The 20,198-nt window shown below is 44.5% G+C and overlaps 1 protein-coding gene across 1 annotated transcript in view; it reads left to right on the top strand.

The window, feature by feature from the left end:
• LOC310946900 (solute carrier family 12 member 9) overlaps positions 1-20,198 on the top strand; it is a gene marked incomplete at its 5' end in the record, with an annotated part of 77,550 nt that overhangs the window by 21,775 nt on the left and 35,577 nt on the right. Inside the window, one exon of the mRNA XM_083913485.1 lies at positions 15,552-15,709. Coding sequence (XP_083769611.1) covers positions 15,552-15,709 — 158 coding nt within the window. The remainder of the gene's footprint in view (positions 1-15,551; positions 15,710-20,198) is intronic.

Genomic DNA, 20,198 nt, shown 5'->3' with positions numbered 1-20,198 from the left:
TCTCTTTAAGTAATGCAGCTGTGTTAAAGGACGACATGAGGGAAACCTGTGACTGTTTGACACTACTGACAGTACTGAGTGTGTGTTGTTGTTGGTGTTGTTGTTTCACAGCCATATGAGCCCGTATTCTGTCTCACAGCTATCAGCACTGCGATGAAAATGAATCTAATTTGGATGTAAAAGCTGTGGAGCTGGTTTCCCCGGTCACTGTTAAGAGAGTTTTCAGTCTCTTTGTAGTAATTTTGTGTCTATTTTCAGTCATAAACTCATCATTTGCATCTCTTTTTTGTGTAATTTTGCACTTTATAGTCATCTTTTGGTTGTTTTGCGTCTCTTTGTAGTTGATTTAAATCTATTTTTATTCATTTTGGTGCATTTTGGTTTTGTTTTCAGTCTCTTTTGTAGTAATTTTGTGTCTATTTTCAATGATTAAGTGGCTCTTTGTGAGCGTTTGCATCTCTTTTTTTGTAATTTTTTGTCTCTTTATAGTTGTTATGAATCTATTTTAGACATTTTCCTTTTCTGCGTGGTCATTTTTGTCTCTTTCAAGTCATTTCGGGTCATTTTTAGTCATTTTCAGTCATTTAGCGTCTCTTTAAGTAATGCAGCTGTGTTAAAGGACGACATGAGGGAAACCTGTGACTGTTTGACACTACTGACAGTACTGAGTGTGCGTTGTTGTTGTTGTTGTTGTTTTCCAGCCATATGAGCCCGTTGTCTGTCTCACAGCTATTAGCACTGCGATGAAAATGAATCTCATTTGGATGTAAAAGCTTTGGAGCTGGTTTCCCCGGTCACTGTTAAGAGAGTTTTCAGACTCTTTGTAGTAATTTTGTGTCTATTTTCAGTCATAAACTCATCATTTGCGTCTCTTTTTTGTGTAATTTTGCCCTTCATAGTCATCTTTTGGTTGTTTTGCGTCTCTTTGTAGTTGATTTAAATCTATTTTTAATCATTTTGGTTTTGTTTTCAGTCTCTTTGTAGTAATTTTGTGTCTATTTTCAATGATTAAGTTGCCATTTGTGAGCGTTTGCATCTCTTTTTTTGTAATTTTTTGTCTCTTTATAGTTGTTATAAATCTATGTTAGACATTTTTCTTTTCTGCGCGGTAATTTGTGTCTCATTCAAGTCATTTCGGGTCATTTTTAGTCATTTTCAGTCATTTAGCGTCTCTTTAAGTAATGCAACTGTGTTAAAGGACGACATGAGAGACACCTGTGACTGTTAGAGTGACACTACTGACAGTACTGAGTGTGTGTGTGTGTGTGTGTGTGTGTGTGTGTGTGTGTGTGTGTGTGTGTGTGTGTGTGTGTGTGTGTGTGTGTGTGTGTGTGTGTGTGTGTGTGTGTGTGTGTGTGTGTGTGTGTGTGTGTGTGTGTGTGTGTGTGTGTGTGTGTGTGTGTGTGTGTGTGTGTGTGTGTGTGTGTGTGTGTGTGTGTGTGTGTGTGTGTGTTGTTGCTGTTGTTGTTGTTGTTGTTTCACAGCCATATGAGCCCATTTTCCGTCTCACAGCTATCAGCACTGCAATGAAAATGAATCTCATTTGGATGTAAAAGCTGTGGAGCTGGTTTCCCGGTCACTGTTAAGAGAGTTTTCAGTCTCTTTGTAGTAATTTTGTGTCTATTTTCAGTCATAAACTCGTCATTTGCATCTCTTTTTTTTGTGATTTTGCACTTTATAGTCATCTTTTGGTTGTTTTGCGTCTCTTTGTAGTTGTTTTAAATCTATTTTTATTCATTTTAAGTCGGCGTGTGCATTTTGGTTTTGTTTTTCAGTCTCTTTGTAGTCGTTTTGTGTCTATTTTCAATGATTAAGTTGCTATTTGTGAGCGTTTGCATCTCTTTTTTTTGTAATTTTTTGTCTCTTTATAGTTGTTATAAATCTATATTAGACATTTTTCTTTTCTGCGTGGTAATTTGTGTCTCTGCAAAGTCATTTCGGGTCATTTTTAGTCATTTTCAGTCATTTAGCGTCTCTTTAAGTAATGCAGCTGTGTTAAAGGACGACATGAGGGAAACCTGTGACTGTTTGACACTACTGACAGTACTGAGTGTGCGTTGTTGTTGTTGCTGTTGTTGTTTCACAGCCATATGAGCAGCTATTAGTACTGCAATGAAAATGAAGCTCATTTGGATGTAAAAGCTGTGGAGCTGGTTTCCCCGGTCACTGTTAAGAGAGTTTTCAGTCTCTTTGTAGTAATTTTGTGTCTATTTTCAGTCATAAACTCATCATTTGCATCTCTTTTTTGTGTAATTTTGCACTTTATAGTCATCTTATGGTTGTTTTGCGTCTCTTTGTAGTTGATTTAAATCTATTTTTATTCATTTTGGTGCATTTTGGTTTCGTTTTCAGTCTCTTTGTAGTCGTTTTTTGTCTATTTTCAATGATTAAGTTGCTCTTTGTGAGTGTTTGCATCTCTTTTTTTGTAATTTTTTGTCTCTTTATAGTTGTTATGAATCTATTTTAGACATTTTTCTTTTCTGCGCGGTAATTTGTGTCTCTTTAAAGTCATTTCGGGTCATTTTTAGTCATTTTTGTAGTGATTTTCAGTCATTTAGCATCTCTTTAAGTAATGCAGCTGTGTTAAAGGACGACATGAGGGAAACCTGTGACTGTTTGACACTACTGACAGTACTGAGTGTGTGTTGTTGTTGTTGTTGTTGTTTTACAGCCATATGAGCCCATTTTCTGTCTCACAGCTATCAGCACTGCGATGAAAATGAAGCTCATTTGGATGTAAAAGCTGTGGAGCTGGTTTCCCCGGTCACTGTTAAGAGAGTTTTCAGTGTCTTTGTAGTAATTTTGTGTCTATTTTCAGTCATAAACTCATCATTTGCATCTCTTTTTTTTGTGATTTTGCACTTTATAGTCATCTTATGGTTGTTTTGCGTCTCTTTGTAGTTGATTTAAATCTATTTTTATTCATTTTGGTGCATTTTGGTTTTGTTTTCAGTCTCTTTTGTAGTCGTTTTGTGTCTATTTTCAATGATTAAGTTGCTCTTTGTGAGCGTGAGCATCTCTTTTTTTGTAATTTTTTGTCTCTTTATAGTTGTTATAAATCTATATTAGACATTTTTCTTTTCCGCGTGATCATTTGTGTCTCTTTCAAGTCCTTTCGGGTCATTTTTAGTCATTTTCAGTCATTTAGCATCTCTTTAAGTAATGCAGCTGTGTTAAAGGACGACATGAGGGACACCTGTGACTGTAGCACATCACTGACAGTACTGAGTGTGCGTTGTTGTTGTTGTTGTTGTTTTACAGCCATATGAGCCCGTTTTCTGTCTCACAGCTATTAGTACTGCGATGAAGATGAAGCTCATTTGGATGTAGACGCTGTGGAGGCGGCACTGTTAAGAGAGCACCCCATATATTGGGTCTGTTTCTTAGATCATCACTGATGATATGCCGCTATGGTAAGAGGGCTGCTGATGACGGTGATGAAGGCTGAGGGGATGTGGGACAGAGGGGAATCTATTAACCTTACGTGACCAGCTAGCCAGCCATGACAGATTGCCCTGTCGCTACTTTATCAAGCTCTTCGGTCGTGTGTGTGTGTGTGTGTGTGTGTGTGTGGATGAGGAATTTAAATCTACACTTAAAGCAACAGAGTGAGCACCAAGACTCTTTCCTTTTTGTTATTTTAGAAGTGTTTTAATATTAACTAACTGGTTTAGTGCGTTTGTGTGGGTTGTCTTGGCTTGAGTGACATCTCTTTGCATGTGTGTGTGTGTGTATGAATGCACACACTACACACACATGTGCATTCTCCATAGTCGGTGACCTGCAGGCTAATCCGCGCCGCACTATAGAAGCTTTTGTCTTAATAAATGACTTGATAATTATATTAATTTGAATCTGCTGGGCCTTCTTTTGTTGTGCTATCTCTGACATGCAGCCTCATGAATGCGTGCGCAATCCACACACCCCCTGAAGTGTCTCTGTTTCTCATCTCTCGTCTGATAGACCCCCCTACTGTACACTCTACACACAAACACACACGCACACACACACGCGGCGTCTAATTCCTCTCACTTTTCCAGAAAATCACATCTTTCGTCACAGCACCTTCTTTATTTCCTCCATCCTCTTTTGTCTTTTCACCTACGCACCGTCTGTTTCCATCCCTCTGTTTTCCTATTCTATATTTTGTACTTTTTTCCCCCCTCATACCATTTTACTCAACATCCTCTCTCCTGCTTTAGCCCCTTCCTGTCTTCAGGATCTTCTCTCAGAACTCAAGGACGTTTTTTTCCTCCTCCGTTCCCATCTGAAAAGTTGTCACTGGTTCTCGGCCATATTTTCTACCCACACAGAAAAACCACAGGCCTCAAAGTATTTGGGTAGAGTTCACAGAAATAAGTGTATCACACAGCCGTTTCTAATACTAGCAACGCACTAATTAAAGCGCGTACCAGCAGGAAGAGGAAGCAACGTCCAAACAAAGTTAAACACCACGCCAATCGATTGATTATAGATTCACTGATGAGCAGACAAAGATATTTAAGATGTTGTTTTTCCTTCCTGAGGAGCACATGCTGATTAAAATCTGAGTTTAAAGTCTCTCTGTGAGGAAACGTTTTGTCTCAAGTGCCCAACAGTGGTGGTAGTATCCAAAGAAGACACACACGCATAAAGGGACTGTGAGGGGTTGAGCAGTGAGACAAGGTGTCCTTTAAATTAGAATAGGAAGTGACAAAACACAAGATGCACAAAATACAGCAACTAAAAACACTTGACTAGTTCGCCAACAACTCCAAATTCATTCATCTTCAACCGCTTATCCCGGGGTCGCACGTGAGGCAGGGTCCACCATGGACAGGACGCCAGTCTATCACAGGACACATAGAGACGAACAGAGACAGACAACCATTCACACCTACGGGTGATTTAGAGTCATCAATGAATCGAACACTTGCACGTCTTTGGACTGTGTGAGGAAACCGGAGAACCCGGAGAAATCCCACGCAGACACGGGGAGAACATGCTAACTCCACACAGAAGGGCCCAGGCCAGGCCAGTGCTAACCACCACACCACCGTGCATCCCCAACTCCTATACTCCTACTATAAGTACGTGCTGCATGTAGAAAGTACTGTGTGATTAAAAACACCTGACGGCTGATGAGCTTAATTATTGTAAGAGTGGTAATTGTAAGTGAACGTAACCCCCGAACTAATCCTAAATGAGAAAACGGGTGAAATGAAAGTTTGAAATGAGTTTGGGTTTAGGACACTAATGGAATAGGCACTAAAGCATTCCACGCCACAACACCGGCTTTTTGTTAATTCACACGGCACCGAGCGAAGGCGGTGTACGGCCACCAAAGTTGGGATTTCACACAGGCCGCAGGGATTCAGGAAGCAAAAAGAGGCGTCTAATGTGTGTGTGAGCCGACCTGTGTGTGTGTGTGTGTGTGTGTGTGTGTGTTTAGGAGAGGGACAGAAAGAAAAGAGAGCAGTGAAAAGAAGGTGGACTCACAATAACACACAATGTATCTGTAAGTTATTAATAACAGAGGCTACTCTGAGCTCTGCTTTGTCGCCTTTTGACCCTCGTGTGGATCGACTCGTGCATCACTGCTGTGTGTCATGTGTCAGCCGTGCCGGCTTTCTCATCCACACGGACGTCAGTTCGGTGCTGCTGCAGCTCTGTGACTAACTCCCCTGCAACAGATCCATCCTCCTATCCTGTCTCCGTACCTTCCTTTAGAGATGCAGCGATCTGATACTCGGATCTGATATCGGCTCCGATATTGACTAATTAGCTGGATCTGATATTGGATGAATGAGTCCGATCCAGTAATATCATACACAGCAATACAGTTACAGCAATCTAGTAACTTCCATTCAATATTTGCAACAGCGGTTACGTCATTAAGCAGCGTGCGCACAGCAGCTACAGAGCAACACGGAGCAAGCGCCGGGTCGAGCCAAGTCTGCTGCTTGGAAACATTTCAAACTTGATGCGCCGACAAGTCCAACTGCAACATGCAATATCTGCAACGTGAAAGGTGCCAGGGGTGGTGATAAAGTTGGTAAATTCAACCCCACAAACTTAAATCAGCACCTCCAAAAGCACCATGCCAAAGAGCACGCGAAGCTCCGAGTGCATTTATTTATTAAGCCAATGTTTGTTGGGCTTCAGGCAGCTGCTATATTTTATATCATCATTCATTCATTCATCTTCAACCGCTTATCCCGAGGTCGGGGTCGCGGGGGTGCTGGAGCCGATCCCAGCTGAACCCGGAGAAAACCCACGCAGACACGGGGAGAACATGCAAACTTCGCACAGAAAGGCCCAGGCTGGGATGCGAACCAGGAACCCTCTTGCTGTGAGGTGACAGTGCTAACCACTACACCACCGTGTAGCCCCATATATTTTATATCACATTTTTATAATATCTGTTTGCAGTGCTCTTTACGTGGGGGTGTTTAATTCTTTTTTGCTGCTAATGTACACTTTGTCATTTGTTAAGTATATCTGTGTTAATTTGTCACCTGTTTTTAATAAGGCTATATGTTTATGTCAAGCCTGATGCTTCACTCACATGGCGAGGTACACGCTTCATCCTTTCAACAGTGGTATTGGATCGGCATCGGGTGTCGGCCGGTACGCTCAGACCAGGTATCGGTGCATCTCTACCTTTTGCACACAGACGGCATAGCGTAATAAAAGCCCCGCAGCAAACCGCACGGACGTTGATTGGTGTTGGTTTTCTCATTTAACCATTGGAAAGGAAGTGAAACGTATATTTCCCACGATGTCAAACTTTCTTTAATCCATCGTCGTACAGGAAAAACTCAAAGAAACACAGTTATTAAACAAGACACAGTCACACTTGTCCTGTCACATTCATAGTCCGGAGGTGCAAACATGCTGGTGGTTGGTGTTTACGTAGTGCATGTATATTTTGGCTTTTCTCGTTCTCGCCGTCTTTGGCAGGAACACGACGCACTCGTCCAGACCGGATGCATTGTGAGGCAACAAGTCCAGCATTCCCCCCCCCCCCCCCCCCCCCCCCCTCAGCCTCACCCCTTCCCTTTCACTCTCACCCCTTCCCTTTCTCTTGGCACTATCGCCCCACAGCAGCGTTCTTGGCTTCCCTTTCTCCTTTCTCTCCCCTTTCCTTGTCTATCATTCATCCATCCATCCACACAGCCGTGCTCTCTCCTTTTGTCATTCTACCCCCTATCTCGCCACTGCAGAGATTCCAGTCGCTTTTTGCCCACTCTCTCTCCTTTTTCACTGCTGGGGTGGGGGGTGGGGGGGTTAACAATGGTGGTGATACAGGCCAAGTCTTCAACAACATGTCCTGTCTGAATTAAAAGCTGCTGGGATTGGAGGTAGAGACTCGGGGATGAAGAGCAACAGACAGAGGAGTGAAAGGCAGGATGTGGGTGACGGAGAGGTTTAGATATTTATTGAAAACGGCTCGGCAGGCGTTCGGTGTTGCCCGTGAAAGATACGAGGCGATTTATTGTTACTGACGAAGACCTCACCTGTTGTTGAAGTCGTGACTTGACTGCTGGGCTAGCCAGTGTCATCTGTAAGGGCGCACTCACACTGTCCTTCCGCACCGGGCCAAAGCAGGTTTTACAGGTAAAGCCTAGTGCGTTTGAGCAGTGTGAGTGCACCTGCTCCGCGCATAGCTGCGGCCAGCTGGCCGTCCACGGCCCATCTGAGAGAGGTGGGCTTTTGTAGAGCGCGTTTGCACATATACGAGCACGAGCGTGCACACGTGTACTGTATGTGTCACCCTCCACACGGGAAACACAACCACAAGGTCAGTTTAGTAGCTGTTCCAGAGCTGCACGCCAAAGCCTGTTTGATATTTGATCCGACTGATTGGGACATTTGCGTTGTGACATAAAGATCCTCCGGGTCATGTCGAGATGAGTTGAGGAATTCAGTGCATGTCTGAAAAGGGCTTGTGTCTTTGTTCTGCGTTTCCCTGGAGACCGTTTTTTGTCCCGTGATGGTGTGTATGCTTTTCCTCAGGGCTGTTTGACCCTGAATATGAGAAAATAAAAATAAAAAACCCATAAAATCCTCATCTTCCTCCGTGTAAATACTCCCACAATCAGTTTTTTATTAAATATCGTGGAGTCGTCCGTGAACAAAAAGAGACGACAAAATGCTCTGCTACGCAAAAAACAAGATGGATCCCGTTCATATGTTCAAGAAGACTATTTTATGTTTGACTTTAACCCCACATATACACACCCCACTCTCTGATTGTTGTGTAACACATTTAAACAGATTCATTGGATCGTTTTGTGTTGTTTTTGTGTTGTATTTTAACAGCCGAGTGTCTTTTTGGTGTGCTTTTCATACGAGCCTGAACACTTAACTGCCACACCCACATGTGTACTTTATATGTTTTATCACTGTGTGTTTTATATTGTTTATATTTAAAATAAAACTAAAGTGCCATTTGGTGCAAGAGAATGACTCAATACAGAGGCTGAAATTTGAAGAGGGCCAGCTGGGATCGGCTCCAGCCCCCCCCCTGCGACCCCGATAGGGACAAGCGGTTGAAGATGGATGGATGGATGGGTGGATGAATCGAAGAGCAGCGGATGAGAGTATAAGGGAAACTGTGATAAACATTTTAAAATGCGAAGACGGCTCAATGGAGAAGCTGCGATGTGCAGAGTACATGTGAAGTGTTGTGAGGGGAGAGGGAAGGATAGAAAAGAAGGACAGGGGGGGACTGTGTGTGTGTGTGTGTGTGTGTGTGTGTGTGTGTGTGTGTGTGTGTGTGTGTGTGTGTGTGTGTGTGTGTGTGTGTGTGTGTGTGTGTGTGTGTGTGTGTGTGTGTGTGTGTGTGTGTGTGTGTGTGTGTGTGTGTGTGTGTGTGTGTGTGTGTGTGTGTGTGTGTGTGTGTGTGTGTGTGCATGCGCGCGTGCAGAGGCCTTGTTAGTTATTGATCCCATTTAATAATCCTTAACCACAGACTACTCCCCTGAGAGCACTTAACTCCCTCCCTCCCTCTTACAGCCCCTCTCTGCCTCCCTGTTACTTTCTGTTTGCCTCCTTTTTCCCCGTCTTTCTTTATGTGTCTATATCTCTTCCTCACCCCTCCCCGTGGACCATGGCTACACTCCAAAAGTACCTACAAGGTCAAGGTGAAGTGAGGCTAAAGACCAACACTAAATCCCAGCAGCGCGGGCTGTAGCCTCTGTGCTGCGGTGCGTTGGTTGCTATGTAGTCGATCGGGTCGTCTCTAAGAAGCCTGAGCTCATTCAAAACACACCGGGGCCAAGTCCACACTGTAAAGGTAACACGGATTGAGATCCACAGGCTGTTACTGTGCAGACTTCTCAAGTGTGCTTTGAGGATTTTACCAGTGGCTTCGCTTGCCAAAAGAGTTCTTCTTTGTTTTTCCTCCCCCCCCCCCGCCGGCGCGGTGGAAAATGAGTTCATAGCATCGTCACCTTTTCATGTGTTTCAGCCGAGGGGTTGCATTTACTTTTTCTGTTTTGAAGTTATGAAGGTGCACTTTTACAAAGCAGACACATTCAGTGTTGTTTTTTCTTTCATTTAAGACCAGAAACCCTGAAATACGTCTGGATTCTGTTGAGAACTCAAGACTCATGACAATCGACGTGACATGTGCAAGTAGCATCCAGCGCTTTACCCATACTGGAGACAATGGGTTACTGTCAGACGCTCTGTTTGACACTCTGCACACTGAGGGCGCACTCACACTGTCCATCCGTCCCGTGCCCCGTGCTTTAGGGTCCTTGTCCCCCCCTCCAGGCCCGTTTGTACTCACACTACCTGGGCCTCGGAGAATGCTTCTTGCTGCCTATACGTCATCACGCCGTAACACGTCACACGCATTGATGACGTCATGGCGATGCGTGGCTTTGTTTCCAAATCTTTCCACAGACCTCGGAGTTTTTGTGCGTCTTGTCGACTGTTTTTGAATCTTTTCATCGACCAAATCTGCAGTAAACACTCCACCTCCGCATCACACCAACGTGAACCTTTCACCACCATTGTTTTAAATGTCCGCGCATGGTCCCTCCTTCTTTTTTCTATGTCCCAACAGGCGCACATAAATGACGTCAGAACCGCCGTAGGCCTCGTACTCGTACATGTGCAAACGTGCTTTACAAAAGCCCACCTCTCCCAAACGGGCCGTGGACGGCAAGCGTACCGTTCCTAGGCGCTGTACGGTTGCACTCACACTGGTCAAACGAACTAGACTTTACCCGTAAAACCTGTTTGGGCACGGTACGGATGGACAGTGTGAGGGCGCCCTGAGCGGCAAACTGCGCCCGATGAGGCTCAGATCATAGCGTGTCCCCACCGTTAGTCTACACGCGCAGTCATTTTCACATTAGAGTTAATCACTTAATTCCCTGTTGATATAGAAAAAACACTTAAAGTCAGGTCCGGCCAAAAACACCCGATAGATCTAAATTTCGTGGGATGCGTTTGCACCTTAAAGTAGTTTTAAATCTAAAGTCTTTGAATATTAGAGCGGACATAACGACCGTCATCAGCTTTAATCTAAAAAAACAGCAGTGATCCATCCGCCCACCCTTGTTTACACACAGGAAGAGAAGGGCAACCCAGGAAAATTGCAATAAAAAATAAACGCTTGTCTTTCTAATGTTGATGGAGGGATTCATTTGAGGGACTAACCTTTGCGTTCTACGGAGTCACAGTATTGACTCCCGGGACCATCATGTCCATAATGCAGAGACACAAATGGCCACATAATGGTGCAATGAGCATAACACTGATGTTAGCCATAAGCCGGAGCCATCTCGCTAACTAGCATGGATCCCACTTGAGCATTTATTGGACATATTGAAGCCTTTTTCTTCAGGATCATTAAACTAGATGATGCCGAATCCTTGTAAGTCGTGATAAGGAGTGACCTCGCCCCCCCTCGTCGAGCCGAGCCGAGGCGACCAGGATCACAGCGGCATAAGCTCTCGTGTGTGATCAGGAGCTGCTGTTTTAATACACATGAAACGCACTCGTCAGCGCTTCATACTTCACCTCGTTTGAGAAATCACAGGTAATTAATCCGTAGTGTTCGAGCGAAGCGCCGGCGAATTATCAGAAGTGCGAGCACATGACATGATGGATTGAAAGATGAATACGCGTGGATACGCAAATGAGGGCATGAATGAGAACGGTAAACAAATGAGCTGGAGGATGGAGCGGGCGGGCGGGCGGGTGGAGCGAGGAACAATCAGCCACAACAATCTCTGCGGGCTCCTCTTTAGTCATCGGGCTTTGTTTCCTCCTCTTCTCCAAACGAGCTCCTTTTATCCGTCACTCGCTCCCTCGCGCTTTTGTTCCCCTCTTTATTTGGATGGCAGAGCTCATTTCAGCCGGATGATCCGATCAATAATTACCATCCATGACCCACGCACACACACGCACACACACGCACACACACACACACACACACACACACGCACACGCACACGCACACACACAGTCACACACACACACACAGTCACATATAGGAAAGACCCATGGCAATGAATATGCATTTAGAAACACAAATGCATATTCTGTTATGACCCAACACATGAACAATCTCTCTCTTTCTCTCTCTCTCTCTCTCCATCTCTCCCTCTCTCGCCAACTCTCCATCGCTCTCTCTCTCTCCATCTCTCCCTCTCCTCTCTCTCTCTCTCTTCAACTCTCCAAATCTCCATCTCCCCCTCTCTCTCCATCTCTCCCTCTCTCTCCAACTCTCCAAATCTCCATCTCCCCCTCTCTCTCCATCTCTCCATCGCTCCCTCTCTCCCTCTCTCCCTCTCTCTCTCTCTCTCTCTCTCTTTCTCTCCATCTCCACCTATTACCGTCTTCAACTCTCTATCTCTCCCTCTCTCCCTCTTCTCTCTCTCTCTCTCCAACTCTCCATCTCTCCCTCCCTCTCTCCCTCTCTCTCTCCCTCTCTCCCTCTCTCTCTCTCTCTCTCTCTCTCTCTCTCTCTCGAACTCTCCATCTCTCCCTCCCTCTCTCTCTCTCTCTCTCTCTCCCTCTCTCCCTCTCCTCTCTCTCTGTCTTCAACTCTCTCCATCTCTCCCTCTCCTCTCTCTCTCCATCTCTCTCTCTCCCTCTCTCTCTCTCTCCCCGTCTCTTACACACACATCCGCACACACACACACACCATTCGTCTTCGCTGTCACCCAGTTTGCCGCGGCTTTGTTTTTTGAGAGCCGGTTTTGGAAATGTCAAGCTTTTTTCAAGATTTATTTTTGCTCCCGCTTCACGTCAGAGAAATTAATAATCAGCCTGTAAGTTTTGACCCACATCATCACTCACCTAACACACACACACACACACACACACACTTTAATACCTCATCATTTTTTACGTGTAGCGCACTTTTGTTTCTGTACAAAACTCGTTTTTTTCTCCTGTGAAACAAACCTGAGACTCCTCCTCCGATCCTGTGCTGCGTATCAGACCGGTTGTTTAGTGTTATGAATATGTCAGAGAGGTCTGATTACAGCGAGGGTTCATAAACTTTTCACTGCAGTGCCCCACACACACACACACACACACACACACACACCACATAAACAAAGTAGTTGGCATTTCCTAATTCCGGGGGTGATGTTAACTTCTCAGCAGAACCTTTGTTTACTTGATTTGTGGTAATGCAAAAAGGCGCATGCGTTTGCACGTGTATTGTACGTGCATACGTGTGTGTGTGTGCGCGTGTGCATGCCTCTCGGGCTCCATGTGAAATAATAGTGTGCTCAGATCTTTGGATGGAGTGAACAATACTTAACAGGGCCATGATAATAAGTATTAAAATCACTGGACCTGAAAGAAAACGTGATGAGACTCTTAATTACAAGAGAAAAGAGAGAGAGAGAGAGAGAGAGAGAGAGAACGGACAGTTGTACAAGCAGAGGGGGGGGAGAAAAATTAGAGAGAAGAGTAGTTTTTAAAAACCCCATGATGAGGGAGATGGAGGGGGAGAGGTGGGGGAATAGATGGGTTGATATATGTGTGTTTCAATGTGCACACACACACACACACACACACACACACACACACACACACACACACGGAGAGAGAGAGAGACACTTTGCACTCTAATTCTCATCTCTCTAGCTGTGTTGTATTGCAAAGAGGTGGGGGGCAGGCTGCAATCATGCACACCCTGCTGGGGTTTTTGTACTCTCTGATCTCTCTTTTTTTTCTCCATGTCTAGTGCAGCATCTCAAACACACACACACACACACACACACACACACACACACACACACGCACACACGCACTGGAGTGAGCCCCTTATTCCAGGATCTCATCATTAGGCACCCTGGCAGAGTAATCATCACTTCCTCTTCAATCATGTTCTTTTTCATTGGACACGTTTTGCCTCCCAGAACAAATGAGTTTGAAATGACACACAACCTTTCGGACCACTTGATTTTGATCCCCCCGATATGAATGTAATAAGATGAAGAGTTTATCTGTTTATGGCTGCAGAGATGACGGGTGTCCCTTTGTGTGGTGTTGCATGTTAAAGCTTTCAATGAAAGGTTGTAGTTGAAACTGCTCTCGTGCCTTTTGATTAGAGCTTCACTTTTACTGGACTGTTGATGCAAATACCAATATCTGTGTTTGAATGTAAGTGTCAAAGTGCTGTGTAAGTGCAAAAGTCCAATAACAGCTTTAGAAATGCTAGTGACGTGGCTCTAGGGATGGCAACAACAGCGCAGTTGGTCAATCCTCCACTTCCGTGCAGACTGAAATATCACTTCTAACCTTTTGATGGGTTGCCATGAAATTTTGTACAGACCATAGACTTGACAGCTGCCCAAAAGGGAAGCCAAAACATCTGAATCACCCCCTGGTAGCTGGCTGGAGTATAGGTCATAAATCCCAAAGCCTCAATGCATAGATGGATTACTGAACCAGGCCCAGGCCCAGGGGCCCAGGGGCCCATAGGGTCAGGGGCCCTGAGTCACAAATTATTGCTGACAAAAAAAACAGATGCTTAACACAAAACAGCTACAAATGACCTAAAATGACTGCAAAAGTGCATAATAAGCATGAAGAGATGCTAAAGATTAGCACAAATGTATCAAAAACATACTCACACTGTCCGCCCGTACCGCGCCCCGGGCTTTAGGGTACTTGTCCCCCCTCCCTCTCCCCCAGCTCCCCAGGCCCGTTTGTACTCACACTACCTGGGCCTCGCGCAAATGCTTCTTGCTGTCCATACGCGATCACGCCGTAACACGTCACACGCATTGATTGACGTCATGGCGATGCGTCGCTTTGTTTACAAATCTTTCCATAGACCTCGGAGTTTTTGTGCGTCTTGTCGACTGTTTTCGAATCTTTTCATCGACCAAATCTGCAGTAAACACTCCACCTCCGCATCACACCAACGTGAACCTTTCACCACCATTGTTGTTGTTGGTAAATGTCCGCGCATGGTCCGTCTTTTTTTTTTTTTATATGTCCGAACAGGCGCACATAAAATGACGTGAGAGCCGCCGTAGGCCTCGTGCTCGTACACGTGCAAACGCGCTTTACAAAAGCCCACCTCTCTCAAACGGGCCCTGGACGGTCAGCTGGCGGAGCGGTTGCACTCACACTGGAGTGACTGTCTAACGTGTACCTTTCACCTTTCACCTCCAAAGTATTTGGACTTTTGATTTTGTGACTGTCCACTCTTATTTATAAAACTGAACATATTCATCAGCGCTAATAGGACATTGAAACATTCAATTTCATTCGACTACAACTTTGCCAAAACAATGCCAATTTGCCAGCCACTTACCTGCCTGTTACCTGCTTTTCCTGGAGCTTTCGACCGTATCACCTGATCTTTATCAGCAGAGGGAATGCATCCCTGGCTTAAAGGGAGGTTGCACTTTGTGTTTAGTGCGAATAAGCTAATGTGAGCGTGATTACATACTAACTAAGATTGTGACCGTGGTAAACATCAGCATGTTAGCATCGTCTCTGTGATTTTAGCTCTTAGCTCAAAGCACCTGTTGGCCTTAGAGATACTAGCGTGACTGTCTAACGTGTACCTTTCACCTCCAAAGTATGTGGACTCGTGATTTTGTGACTGTGCTACTAAATATTTTACAGTTGAACAATAAACGTCATTAGCGCTAATAGGAAATATTTATTTTAAATGATAACTACAACTATATTAAACTTAGTTTGCCAAAAAACAATGCCAACTCGCCATCCACTTACCTGCTAGTTACCTGCTTTTCCCGGAGCTTTCGACCGTATCACCTGGTCTTTATCAGCAGAGGGAATGCACGCGGTTGTAATGTAGATGGATCTGTTGACATGTGCGGACTCTTTGTTGCTCAATGGGCCGTGCAGAGGTCTTTCCACATCCTACCTGATCGTTTTCCCATCTTTTATGGCTTTCCACTTAAATCTACGGCATGAAACTAAAGACGCTGAAGACATAAAACGAAAGAAATCAATGGTTTTCTTTTATCCTTGGCTCGTAGGGAAGGTAAGAACCAAACTTCCATGTGTAGTCGTTAAAGCAATCTCTCGAATTCTCCAAATCTTTACAGTGTCCTGCTTCAGAGGGATTACAGCTTCCTCAGAGACATCAACATCTGGAACCCCTTCGTCACTGTCGGGGTTTATTCCTCCACTCTCTCCGCTGCCATGAGCAACCTCATCGGAGCCTCACGCATCCTCTACGCCTTGGCCAGGGACGACTTGTTTGGTAGGTAGCACAACCATTTCCTATTTCCTGGTAGGGGGGGGGGTCCTCTTGTTGGGGGAGAGAGAGGCAGATCAAACCTGGGACTGAGACGCACAGCACTGATGACATTTCAGTGAGCAAGGTAAAGGGGGTGGCAGTAGCTCAGTCCATGAGTGACTTGGCTGGGAACCGGAGGGTCGCCAGCTCGAGTCCCTGTGAGGTCCATGAATGGAGCGTGGACTGGTGGCTGGAGAGGTGCCAGTTCATCTCCTGGGGACTGCCGAGGTCCTGTTTGTGCATGTGTGTGTATTTCGGGCCTGTGTGTGTGTGTAACATGAATAACAACAGAGTGAAAACATCGAATTTCCTAATAATAATCCTCATAAAGGAATTCTTCTTCTTCTAGTTTTTCTGTTTATCACATAAATGTTTTTAGAATAAAATAGACGTCTTTCTTTCTTCCGCGAAGGACATCGAGTGGTTTCCTTGGACACCCAAAACAACTCATTTCACTCACGAGCTGGAGCTGTTCTCATGGCTCAGTCGCTAAAAATACTAAAATAATAATCATAGTAAAATTCTACAGTATAACGCTCAATGCCTCCTGAGAGTATTGGTAACTTAAATTGTATTATTATAGGAAAAATGAAAATCCTAGAACACTTGAAAGGTTAAGTAAATGCAATAAACAGACTTTAAACATTGGGTTTGAACCTAACACATAAACAGGTGTTCTTTGTTGAACACGAACAGGAGGAATAACGTCCATCCAGGAGCCCGACTGGTGTTGAAAAACGATCCTTTAATTGGGAATTTTCTTCAATGCAGAAGAGAAGTGATGCATTATTTCTATTTCATGACACGGATGCCTCATAAAATATCATAGAACATATGATTTGCAGTATATGTGAGATGAACTTCCGGTTGGTACAGTACGTACAATGTCACCGCAACATCCACACTCCTGTGTTTGGGTTTAAAAATGCACGTTTTGTGCTACGTTAACGCCTTGTGTCCACACTGCTACTACGCATTAACGAGTCCCTGAAACAGAAACGCTGCTGACCCCATTTACTGCTCTAATTCGTCGCTGTATTTGCTTTGCAACGACGCCCAATCTGTGTTTTTTCCTCCACCTTTTCCACCTTATACTGTCAGTAACAGTTCCAGCTGGTCTTTCGTCCGAGCAAAGAGACGTTTGGTGCTGCCTTTCACCTCCAAAGTATTTTGACATGTGATTTTTATGACTCAGTATTTTAACTGACTGGATTTACTTATTTCGCAGTTTGTGGGTTATATATGAGGAGCTCTTTTTTCAAAACGCTATAAATCCATTTGAATAGTTTTCAGGAAAATCACATTTTTTACCCAGACCCACACATTTGGTTAATATTTAGTTTATCTTGTCAAAATGGTTTTTATGGCTCAGTCTGAACATGTTGAACCAACGGACGAAATAAAAAACTCTCCCGCTTCAGAGCGCCGCCATGTTGGATCGCATAGAACGCTCACTGAATTCTGATTGGTCGAGAGGACGTATCGCATTTAGGCTAAAAATAGGTTTGGCGCTGGTCGCGGTTTGGAAAGGAACTGCATCTTGAGACCATTTTAAACAAGGAAATATAGAGATTTGGCAGAAACATTGATGAAGCAGTGAAAAGGTTCTGTAAACAGCAAAGTGGCTCAAACTCATTTTTTTAAAATTTGGCTTTTATCTCGTTTTGGAAAAGAGCTCTTCATATATATATATATATATATATATATATACACACACATATACCATATATATATATATTTATATATATATAAGTCAATCCTTTAATGCATCCTGAGAGTTTTAACACAAACAGCTTCTGTCGTCTTTCCCACAATCATACCCATATCAAGCAAACGCAGCACTCGTGTGATTTCCATCTCCGTGTGAATCCACGCTGCCTGCTGCTTCATCATTATTAATGACTGTGAGCAACTTCCTGATCCCGTCCTTTGCTCCTTTGTAACGTCTATTGCAAATTGATAACGTCTGTTTCTGTCTGTGTGTATAGCGGTGCCTGCCTGCGTGTGTGTGTGTGTGTGTCAGGGCGGTAAATGGCTTTATTAGTGGGAGTTCCTCTGTGGAGTGATCAGACCAAGCAGACTCTAGTTCTAGTACCGTCTGTACACCAACAGCCAAAGGGTTAACTTAGATTAATATCTTTAATTAAGAGTCAACGACTGCGGAACCATAAATGTGTAATGTTATGGTAGGAGGGATGAAATGGTTAGTATGGCCACACTGGTGTGTGTGTGTGTGTGTGTGTGTGTGTGTGTGTGTGTGTGTGTGTGTGTCTCTCTCTCTCTCTCTCTCTCTCTCTCTTTGTTGTTGTTGTTGTGTGTGTGTGTGTGTGTCTCTCTCAGTCTCTCGTTGTTGTTGTGTGTGTCTCTCTCTTGTTGTTGTTGTTGTGTGTGTGTGTGTCTCTCTCTTGTTGTTGTTGTGTGTGTGTCTCTCTCTCTCTTGTTGTTGTTGTGTGTGTGTGTCTCTCTCTCTCGTTGTTGTTGTGTGTGTGTCGCTCTCTCTTGTTGTTGTTGTGTGTGTGTGTGTGTGTCTCTCTCTTGTTGTTGTGTGTGTGTGTGTCTCTCTCTTGTTGTTGTGTGTGTGTGTGTCTCTCTCTTGTTGTTGTGTGTGTGTGTGTGTGTGTGTGTCTCTCTCTCTTGTTGTGTGTGTGTGTGTCTCTCTTGTTATTGTGTGTGTGTGTGTCTCGTTGTTGTGTGTGTGTGTCTCTTGTTGTTGCTGTTGTCATTCATGCATGCTGCTCACAGCTCAACCTTGCCACTGTCCTATGCAAACAGAATGATGGATGCGTTAATTTTCCGACACACACACACACACACACACACACACACACACACACACAGCCTTTGTTCTGCCTACCCACATACCTTTCCTCACACTTCTTTCTTCTCTATAACTCCTTAATCTCTAACTCCTTCACCTCGGTCCTGCCTTCCTCCACCCTCTCCATCACTCAGAGGACTCTGCTCCTCTCAGACGCATTGATTTGACTTGAAAGTCTCACTGATTTAATTCCCATCCTTCATCAGCTGTGAAATTTACTCTTAAACTCTGATTCTCCCTCCTCCGACCCCCCACCCTCCTCCTTTGATCCGCTCTTGTTTTCGTCTTGTCTTTCGTTCTTGGAGTGAACCTCCACAGTTCAGATCTACCTCAGGATTTAACACAATTATAACGCCATGAGATGAAATGTCATATATGAGTAAACTGTGAGGCGGTGTGTAAATTAATTGTCTTCCAATAGACCATAAAACCCTGTCAAGTATTGAATAAAGTTAAGTGCCGGCTTAGTTTGTCTCCCTCGCTGTCTCGCCGCCCACTCCCTTCCCCCCTCGCTGTCTTGAGAAGACGCACGGTTAATTACATACATTTTCTCTAAATGTCAGTAACATTAGCGATCGCAATCCTTAGTCCAAATCTGATCTATAAACTCTAACATTACCACTGCTGCTCCGAGGTCCAGAATAGGTACCTGTTGCTATAGGAAACAACTCAAAATAGTCCGCGCGTTGGTTTTTACCTGCAACTTTCTGCATTCGACAATGGCTCATGTCTCGTACTGCAGGTCATGTCTTCTAAGTCTTCTCAACAGCCACTTGTTTAAGTACATGTTCAGACTCAAAATGGCACCGTCTTAGAAGTACATCATGTAATACGTAGATGGCGTCAGGTAACGGTGATGTGATGAAATCTGATCAAGTCCCACCCTCTTCCCCCTGCCTGACCTCTGAGCTCCCTCTTCCCCTGAGACGTGCATCCCTGCGTTCAAGTGCCACAGGAAGTCCGAAGTTTCGGACCTCCAGCTAGCCAAAGTGCACAGGAATGCCTGTCAAAGTGGAACCTCCCACTAGTGAATTCGGGGGAGATCGACCTACCACCGACACTTCGGACTTCCCATGGCACTTAAACGCAGCATGAGCAGCGCAAGTCAAATTTTGTTAAAGCAATTCTTACCTTTCTTGCATGTGTCTGTCAGAGCACTCAGCGCATCCCTCCAAAGTCCCACCCGCTCAACCCAGCCTGACCTCTTCCCCTGAGACGTGCATCGAGAGAGAGATGCTGCGTTCAAGTGCCACGGGAAGTCCGAAGTTTCGGACCTCCCGCTAGCCAAAGTGCACTGGAATGCCTGTCAAAGTGGAACCTCCCACTAGCAGCTTGTCAGATGTCAAAAAAAAACTGCACAGAGGTTTATAATACCATGAGATTCATGACTCTGGATCGTTCTCACACTGAGAGTTTTTCATCATGAGGTAAACAACTGAAATATGTTGCGGGGGCTGTGTTGTTCACACAGTGCTGTCATCTTTCTCACTTGATTCAGGTTACAAAGTATGCATCAACTTACACATATTTGATACAACATCACAATGTGTTGGATCAAAAGTTGAGCCAGGGTATCACCTGAATGTACACGGTTGTAATGTAGATGGATCTGTTGACATGTGCGGACTCTTTGTT

This window comes from Echiichthys vipera (genome assembly GCF_963691815.1).
Source record: "Echiichthys vipera genome assembly, chromosome: 5".
Classification (NCBI taxonomy): domain Eukaryota; kingdom Metazoa; phylum Chordata; class Actinopteri; order Perciformes; family Trachinidae; genus Echiichthys; species Echiichthys vipera.
Note: the sequence above shows the minus strand (reverse complement) of the source record. Positions and strands in the feature narration are given on the sequence as shown.